This window comes from Anomaloglossus baeobatrachus, chromosome 3 (genome assembly GCF_048569485.1).
Source record: "Anomaloglossus baeobatrachus isolate aAnoBae1 chromosome 3, aAnoBae1.hap1, whole genome shotgun sequence".
Lineage (NCBI taxonomy): Eukaryota > Metazoa > Chordata > Amphibia > Anura > Aromobatidae > Anomaloglossus > Anomaloglossus baeobatrachus.
This window is the reverse complement of record NC_134355.1, coordinates 485946013-485955112: the sequence shown is the minus strand read 5'-3', so window position 1 is coordinate 485955112 and position 9100 is coordinate 485946013. Positions and strand designations below refer to the sequence as shown.

Genomic DNA, 9100 nt, shown 5'->3' with positions numbered 1-9100 from the left:
TTGTCTATTACTATAGGAAATTTTTTTTTTTCACGAGGAGCACCGAAAGATAATGGTTCTCAGATAAATCATGGGGTTTTCTGTGAATGCCTTTAGTTGGGTGTATAGTCGTTAATCGAACAGTAGTACGTATTGTATACAGGGGCCAAGTGTGTGGACACCTTGTGTCAGATAATAGCTTCCAATACCGTATATGATATATCACTCAGCCAGGTCACCTCCTGCACCACCAATGAGCCTTTGGCCTATTACCACACTCCCATACTTTTCTTCATACTTCTTCAAAACTGGGAGCCACTTATCTATGGGATTTCCCACATCTAGTCCGTCCCTCAAGTAATTTGAGCCTCATCTCTGATTGTTTTAACACAGGTATCACGTACCTTCAAAGTGATATATCATATACGGTATTGCAAGCTATTATCTGACACAAGGTGTCCACACACTTGGCCCCTGTATACAATACGTACTACTGTTCGATTAACGACTATACACCCAACTAAAGGCATTCACAGAAAACCCCATGATTTATCTGAGAACCATTATCTTTCGGTGCTCCTCGTGAAAATTTTTTTTTCCTATAGTAATAGACAAAAAGTCCTTGAAAAAAAACCCACAGGGTTGAAACGTTGGACAATGTCAATATCCTCTATGAAAATATCGAAATAAAATATATTTTTTTGAGCACCAATTTGCCTTCTTTCATCCATTTACTCAGTGTGCCGGAGTTATTTTTGTATTTGAACTAAGGTACAGTCCGCTAGAGGAAATTAGATCCCTTTCTGCACAAAGATGTGAACTGAAAATGTAGTTAGCTTGCCAGTTACCACAAGTTAGACAGGGGCGGCAGAAAGAGCTCTTGGTTGTCATTCTTCATGCTTGCCCTCCCACTCCCCTCCTCACAAGGAAACATGAACTTGAGTTAAGGAAAATCTACAGAATAGTATTGGTCCCCAGAATGGTTGCTGACTGTTAACTTGTGGGTTAAGATTCTCTGGATAGGTAGGTATAAGGGGTAACCAAAAGACAGGACTAAGTGCAGTACTAAAAAGGTAAAGACAAACCAGGTGTGTAGTTGGGAGAAATCAGGCATAAAAGTAAACTGGAAGTTCCAAGCGATATTTCCATGAAAAATTTAATGAACTTCACCTCACTATAAACTTATTACCAAGCTATTCATTTACAAAACTTTCCAGTTTCCTGATACAGGCATATAAATTCAGAATAGATCAAAATACACATTCCTGCATCAGTCAACATATTTTATACAGCCAGTTCATCATGTATACATCATATATGTTGTATCCAATGTGGACAGAGATGAAAAATTGAACCATCTTAAAAGTACATGTTCACCCCCATATAATGATGTCCCTGATCCTGGCCCCCTTCTTGTAATAATGTCCTCCATCCTGGGTGGTTTCCTGATATTATGCTTCCCATTCTGGGCACCGTCCAATAATAAGGTCCTCCATACTGGGCCCCCTGCAGTAAACATGTCCCCAATCCTGGGGGTTCTACAAGTGAACTTGTCCCCATCCTGGGCTCCTACCAGTAATTATGTTCCCCATCCTGGTATATTGTCCTCCATCCTGAATCCCTTCCTGGTTTAATGTGCCACAACCTGGGTTTCTTCCAATAATAATATCCCCCATCCGAGGCTCCTTTCTGGTATAATGTCCCCCATCACGGGTCACTTCCAGTTACAATGTCTACATATAATGTCCTCCATCTTGACCCCCTTCCTGTTTATATCCCCCATCCTTGGCCCCTGCTTGGTATTATGTTCACTCCTCTGAGCTCCTTCCAGTAATAGAGTCCTCTAGCCAATAATATATAATATCCCCCATCCTGGGCCTTTTCCTGATGTAATGTACTCCATCTGGATGTTCCCCTTCCTGGTATATTGTCCTCCATCCTGACCCACTTCCTGGTTTAATGTTCCACATCCTGGGCTCCTTCCAATAATAATGTTCCCCATCCTGGGCCCCTCCATGGTATAATGTCCTCTATTCTGTGCTGTCTAGAGGAGAAATGGCAAGAACTTTGGGTCAATGTAGTAGACGGTGATCCCCAAATGTTCCCTAATTTACAAAACCCTCCACCAGGCTTCAATCTACCAAGGAAAACATGGGTTACTCTAAATCGTATCAGAACAAACTTTGGCGTCTGTGCAGATTTTATGTATAAGTGGGGAAAATATGACTCTCCGACCTGTGACTGTGGAGCAGATCGTCAAACTATCCAGCACATTGGTGAGGAGCGCCCCCTGAGATCCTACTATGGTGACAAGAATGATTTATATATTGCAAATGATAACGCTATTGCATATATAGAAAATCTTGATATTCAACTTTGATTTTTATCCTTTTCATATTTTTCAATCACTGTCTAATGTCTGGTGTTTATTTTTATATGATGGTAAGGTATACATTCATACGATTAAATAAATCTCTCCTGCAAAGCTGCAGACAATTTGAAAAACTTTACGATATATAGGTTCCTTACCCTGTATGTGTGGACATGTCCTGGTCCTATTTCAATATTTCACACAATGGTATCCACTGATATTTTGCTACTTTGTGAGATGTCCTAACCCAAAGGCCATGATTTAAACAAAGCTAAACTGAAGCCTATCTACTTAACTTTTATACCCATCCTTTGATTGAGAACAGAAACGAGCAATCCAGTGATGGTTCATCTAAAGCTGGAGGACTCAAGCGAGTATCGGATCGCACTGCCCGGACTGACAGGCTTCTCTTCTGCCAGGATTGGCTCCGCTGTATGTCTTTCTATGATGCTGACCCGCTGAGCCGCAGCCGGTCCAGGCAGTGCGATCCGATACTCGCGCGAGTCACACGTAAGTGTGACTCCAACCTAATATTTATTTTTTATTTTTAAAACATTGAAGCAATTGATTGTCTTACCAAGGATGGATGGGGTGCTGAGAACCTGACTTTATAATGACAATTTTTTTCATTCAGAAATATTTTTATTTTATCTTACCAATTTCATATAAGAAAAATATTAAATGAAGACAAGCAGACTTTACACATTAATTCCCTTTATTTTATTACTGTATCCCAAAAAACCCACAATAAAAAAAGAATAGATTGAAACAGTGTATTTTTTTTTATTATTTTACTGGTAAAAGGTTGTCAGTTAGCAACAGAATGTTAAAAGCACCCGGCGAAAGTACAATCACAGCCACTAAATGAAAACAATCGCAACCTAATTGTAGATGACACAGGGTGCCACACTCTTCTCCTGACCTGTAACCACTACATAAGCTTTATCCAGTACATCAGTGTCAAAGCGAAGTGCAAACAATTTTCTCAGCAGTCCGCAGACTTTTAAGGTCTAAAATTCAGTGTATTTAGGCTTTTTAAGGAAAGAGACTAACAGGATTTCAATGGCAGTTACCAACACATCTCTGCAGGTACTTAAAGGAGTAAGAATGCTGTATAAACAGATGAAAAAAAGACATCCAAAAAGAAAGTAAGAAAAAAACGAGGTAGATAAAAAGAAAACAATAACAAAAACAAAACCCGGAACTATAATAATAAGAAAAGAAGCGCAACACAGTTTTCTGGATGTAACACCCTATTACCACAGCCAGCCATGCTTGTAGCTAATAAAAATAATCTTCTGTTACACATTTTTTATCATTAAATTATTAGAGCATTTTGTGTTGAAAGACTGAATCACCTGAACTACGTACACACTTTTTTTTGATTTTTTTTTATAAATTTTATATTTTTTTGCACAGATGTGGTCTGTTACTGCACGTTGGGTAATTTCTGGAAACTAAATCTGTCCGTCTTTACAATGTTGGCCTGTAAGGTTTAATGCCTGTAACCGATTGGGGCAGGTATTTAAGACCCGCCGTCCTTTGGTTATAAAGATGTATTTTTTTGACCAATTTTGAAAGGAATTGGCCACAGCCTCACAGAAGCTCTTGACGCCATAATTTATTAATACTAGAAAGTGTCGCTGTGACAATATTGGCAAAAGTCCTATTATTGCCTAATAGCCATCTATCCGAAATAGCTGCATCAGTGTGAATGAACACTAAAAGGTGCCTTCATTTACACTCTCACGATTCGCCCTGACCTGTTGCATAATATACAAAAAAAGAAAAAACACCACAGGTAACACCCTCCGTGTCTATTTCATACCATCCCCTGCTGCCCATTACAGTACCAACACACCGGTATGTATGTATCGATAGACTATATGAACAGACAGATTGAATAATGGCATTAGATTTCTTTAGACTACGGCTACTTTAGCCATATAAATTACGTTTCCCAAAAGAAGAGGAAACTTTGCTTTCCGATAAAAATGATTTAGGCTGTTGCTATCAAAAAGCAACATTCAGGCTGATGAAGGCAAAAATTTTTTTTTTTCTTTTAATTACCCAGCTATACAGCTTTAGCTTTCAGTAAAACAGAAAAAAGGTACATTATTGTGCTGTCTCATTTTACTCAGTAATTTTACAACATAGGTATATTTATATATAACGCTAGAGCAGGCAGACAGAAATCAACAAACTGGCTCAAATCTCAATACTTTTTTTGTTTTTTTTTTGCCATTCTTACAAAATAAGACACAATGAAAAGGTAAAATGAACAAGCCACTATAACACAGCTTAATCTGTGGACCTCCGAGCCACAGTTTTCCCAGTGTTCAAGTGCAAAGTCTCCGTTCCGTCTGTAGGGCAAGGCTGCTGAAGAATTTCACAACCTGCTTCCAGGTTTTGTGCACTCTGTAGAGCTGAAGACAAGAATGCTTGACTGGTTTAAATGGCAGCGGACAGTTCCACGAGGCTATGCACGTCTACAAAACCAAACCTAGTTTAGAAAGAATGCCTTGAATAGAGTTCCTTGGAAAGCTCTGTTACCAGTTCATCATGGAATTTCTGTTCAACGTCATAAAAAAGACTTGACTACTGCCTCCTGACCGCACTGATGCAAAGAATACCTGCGAAAAAAAACACCAAAATGATTACTATCCATTATATAAAAAATAGCATTCAGTGATAATACACACCCACTCCCCTCCAGCAGTCATGATCTCTTCTCCCCCTTCCCACAGCAGTCACTCTCCAACTCCCCCAGCAGTCATTATATTCTCTCCCTGTCCCCTCAGGAGTCATTATCTCCTCTCCCTTCTACAGTCACTATCTCCTCTTCCTCTCCCTTCAACAGTCATTATCTCCTCTCCCTCCAGTCATTATCTCCTCCCCCCCCTCTGTCCAGCAGTCATTATCTCCTCACCCCCTCCCCCAGCAGTCATTCGCTCCTCTCTCTGTCCCCTCAGCAGTCATTATCTCCTCACCCCATCCCCTCAGCAGTCATTATCTACTCTCCCTCTAAAGGCCACGTCTCACTAAGCAACATCGCTAGCAACATCGCAGCTGAGGCACGACTTTTGTGACGTAGCAGCGATGTTGCTAGCGATGTTGCTGTGTGTGACATCCAGCAACAACCTGGCCCCTGCTGTGAGGTCGCTGGTTGTTGCTGAATGTCCTGGACAATTTTTTAGTTGTTGCTCTCCCGCTGTGAAGCACACATCGCTGTGTGTGACAGCGAGAGAGCAACAAGTGAATGTGCAGTGAGCAGGGAGCCGGCTTCTGCGGATGCTGGTAACCAATGTAAATATCGGGTAACCAAGAACCCTTTCCTTGGTTACCTGATATTTACCTTCGTTACCAGCGTCCGCCGCTCTCACGCTGTCAGTGCCGGCTCCCTGCTCCCTGCACACATAGCCAGACTACACATCGGGTAATTAACCCAATGTGTACTCTGGCTAGGAGTGCAGGGAGCCAGCGCTAAGCGGTGTGCGCTGGTAACCAAGGTAAATATCGGGTTGGTTACCCGATATTTACCTTAGTTAACAAGCGCAGCATCGCTTCCAAGCGTCGCTGCTGGCTGGGGGCTGGTCACTGGTTGCTGGTGAGATCTGCCTGTGTGACAGCTCACCAGCAACCCGTGTAGCGACGCTCCAGCGATCCCTGCCAGGTCAGGTTGCTGGTGGGATCGCTGGAGCGTCGCTTAGTTTGACGGTACCTTTACAGTCATTATCTCCTCTCCCTCTCCCTCCAGCAGTCATTATCTCCTCAAAAGGTTGGCCATCACTGGTCTAGGTGGTTGGTCTCCTAGGCAATCAGCTGAAAAGAATACTGTTAATATCTAAAATATGGCTGCTAATTTTAATCAGCAATAAATTGCAAAACTGCCTACATTTACAAGTATGTTCTGACAATATCCACTTACGAAGAGTGGAATAATCCTCTTTAAGGCAATGAACACCATCTTTCTTTTTCCTGATTAGTAGAAGCACTTGCTCTCTTTCTTCTAAATGACAATATTCCTGTTTATTTATCACATAGCACTGACTACATTGGATGTATGCTTAAACCAAAGTGATCAAAGCCTAGAGGGCCTTTTTGCATGTGTGGATGACCACGAAAACGATCACTTTCCACTGTAAAGAACATCAGCAAGTAAATGATGAGCAATAATTTGCTCCATTATCCCTGATCCCCACTTTTCCGCTGAATTAAAAATTATCAATCACTGGTCAGCAGTACATCCACCAGTGCACAAAAACTGACAATAATGCAATAATGTAAATGGTTTCAAATGAACGATCATTTGAAATAAACCATCTCAATTTTGGCACCATGTAATTACTGACCAAGCACCAATGGACTTGCTGTACAGTCATCCATAGTACACTGTGGACAATTTGTTTTCTTCCATGTAAAAGGACCCAGTCTCACTTTTTTCTACTATAGTACATGTCTGGCAAGTCACTAAAGCATCATCTTGTAATACCTTATCATTCCTTTCACACAGAAATTTTAACCTCTGGGCTCTCTTGTGCATGAATACGCCATCTAGATGTCCGGTTTCCACAGAACGTATTTCAATAGCTTTCTCTCCCCAGCCCATTATCTGATTGGAATGGATATAGGCTGTGAATAAAAAAAAAAACCAACATAGTATCAAGTCAGAAAAATTGTGAGATCAAGAAATACAATCCTAATGGAGCTGACAACTGAGAAAATAAACAGGCCTACTGTCTAGTTTACATCCTCACAAGGGCTGATGATTATTAGGCCCCATACATTGACAAAAGCAGGCGGGATTGGCAAACTGACAGTCTCATATGTATGGGTACTGTACTGCAATTAAAACTAATACAAAGTTTCATATTCTCTTACAGGGTTTTTCCACTGCTGGAGCAACCCTTCTTAATAGCCCCAGGGTAAAGCATAAACTCTATACTTTGCTCCAGACCAACACCGTTCCTCTGATCTCGGTACTGTGTCACTATCCTGACGATGTCAGGTGCTCGTGGATAGGCTGCAGCCCTTACTAGTAGTCTATCGGAGGGGAAGAAACAATGTTTTTTGGCTGTGACAAAATCAAAATGGTTGTAGCCAAAACATTCCTCAACGATCACCCCGCTTCCCTGTGTTATGTCCTTTGCTAATGACTCTGATCGGACACAAGAATCACAGCACTCAGTGTGGCAGACCGGCCCAGTGTACAGCACCTCTGCTTGTTAGGCTACTTTCACACATCCGGCTTGAGCTGTGCGGCTCAATCCGGCTGTGCAAGCTATGCAACGGATGCGGTGAAAACACCGCATCCTTTGCATAAGTTTTTCCTTTGCGGCCAGTCCGGTTTTTGCCGCTTGCGGCATGCTACTGAGCATGTGCAGTGGCAAAAACCGCATGCGGCGGCCAGATGCGGTTATTGCCGCATTGCGCCGCATCCGGCCGCCATAGGCATGCATTGAAAAATGTGCCGCATCGGCCGAATGCGGCGCGATGCGGGTTTTTTTGCCGCACGAAAAAACGTGCCAGGCAACGTTCCATCCGGCCGCCGCATCGGCTAAATCTGCCGCATGCGGCAAAAACCGGACGGAACGCAAGGCCATGCGGCACAATGCGGCACTAATTAAAGTCTATGCAGGAAAATCGCAACCGGCAGCAAAAAAAAACCGGTTGCGATTTTCCTGCAAAGTGCCGGATTGTGCCGGAGGTGTGAAAGCAGCCTTAGTAAAATGTTTCATTCTCTACAGTCATGAGGACTGGGCCCAGAGCTTTCATGAACTGCTCCATGGCCCCACTCATCTTCTGCTCAGCATATGTATGAAGCTACTTCTCAAGCATAAAAAGCTACATCCAGACGTCAACGACACCTATTGAGGAGCTATTGTGACCTCTGGAGGACAGGATTATAAAGTACAGATTACATAGCCAGCAGTAGGATCATTATGTTTAGAATATACTTGCCACATACAGTATATACTGTGGGGGAAAGAGCCAGAGTTAATCTGTGTGTACACATTGCATTTTTTTTACGCATTTTGAGTGCAGATTTGTCACAAAAACTCAAGGCATTCCTGATGCCATCAAAGTTAATGAGGATCCTGAAGTGTTGTGCACATGTTGCTTATTTGTGACTTGAGATTTGGCGCAGAAAATAATCTGCGGCATTTCAATTCTGTCAGCGTTTTTATTTTTACCCATTGACTTCAATTAACTCAGTCAAAAACGCTATAACAAAACGCAAATATAAAAATGATTGTGTATTTGCAGCGTTTTTGCTTGCTTGCATACGTTTTTAGATGGCAGTGAATAGTATTAAGATAGATAGATAACCTATTTGGCCGTAGTATCAAATGCCCCGTTATCCCAGAGGCACATTCATTTGTTAACTATTCTCCTGCATTATTGTGGTTGTGATTTGATTTTTGTACCTTGGTCTGCTCATTTGTTGGCAATTGCGTTAGTCTGTGTACCTTTCTGAGACTCCCATAGCTTCACAAATTATTTGCACACACCCGGTTTACTTTCTTTAGTCTTTTTAATTACATGTATATCTATTTACCTTATGTATGAGAATTGTGTTTTATATTCTATGGTTCTATGGTTTGATGCAGACAACAATGCTTTTATATTGTGCCATGGGTCTGTTTTTTTGAATCCTACACATTCCCATATTTTCCTCTATAAAATGGTTTGAATATGTATATCGCTTTCAATTCATGTACTAATAAAATATTTTTATATTAATAACTG

At 41.5% G+C, this 9100-nt stretch overlaps 1 protein-coding gene across 7 annotated transcripts in view; it reads right to left on the bottom strand.

The window, feature by feature from the left end:
* Positions 1-3047: 3047 nt before the first annotated feature.
* The window catches only part of TNIK (TRAF2 and NCK interacting kinase), a 434420-nt gene continuing 428367 nt past the window's right edge, over positions 3048-9100 (bottom strand). For all 7 annotated transcript variants that reach the window (XM_075340626.1, XM_075340619.1, XM_075340622.1 and 4 more), the window contains 2 exons: positions 6843-6982; positions 3048-4983 (listed from right to left, as the gene is read on the bottom strand). In XM_075340626.1, the coding sequence (XP_075196741.1) occupies positions 4900-4983; positions 6843-6982 (224 nt within the window). In that variant the 3' untranslated portion in view covers positions 3048-4899. The remainder of the gene's footprint in view (positions 4984-6842; positions 6983-9100) is intronic.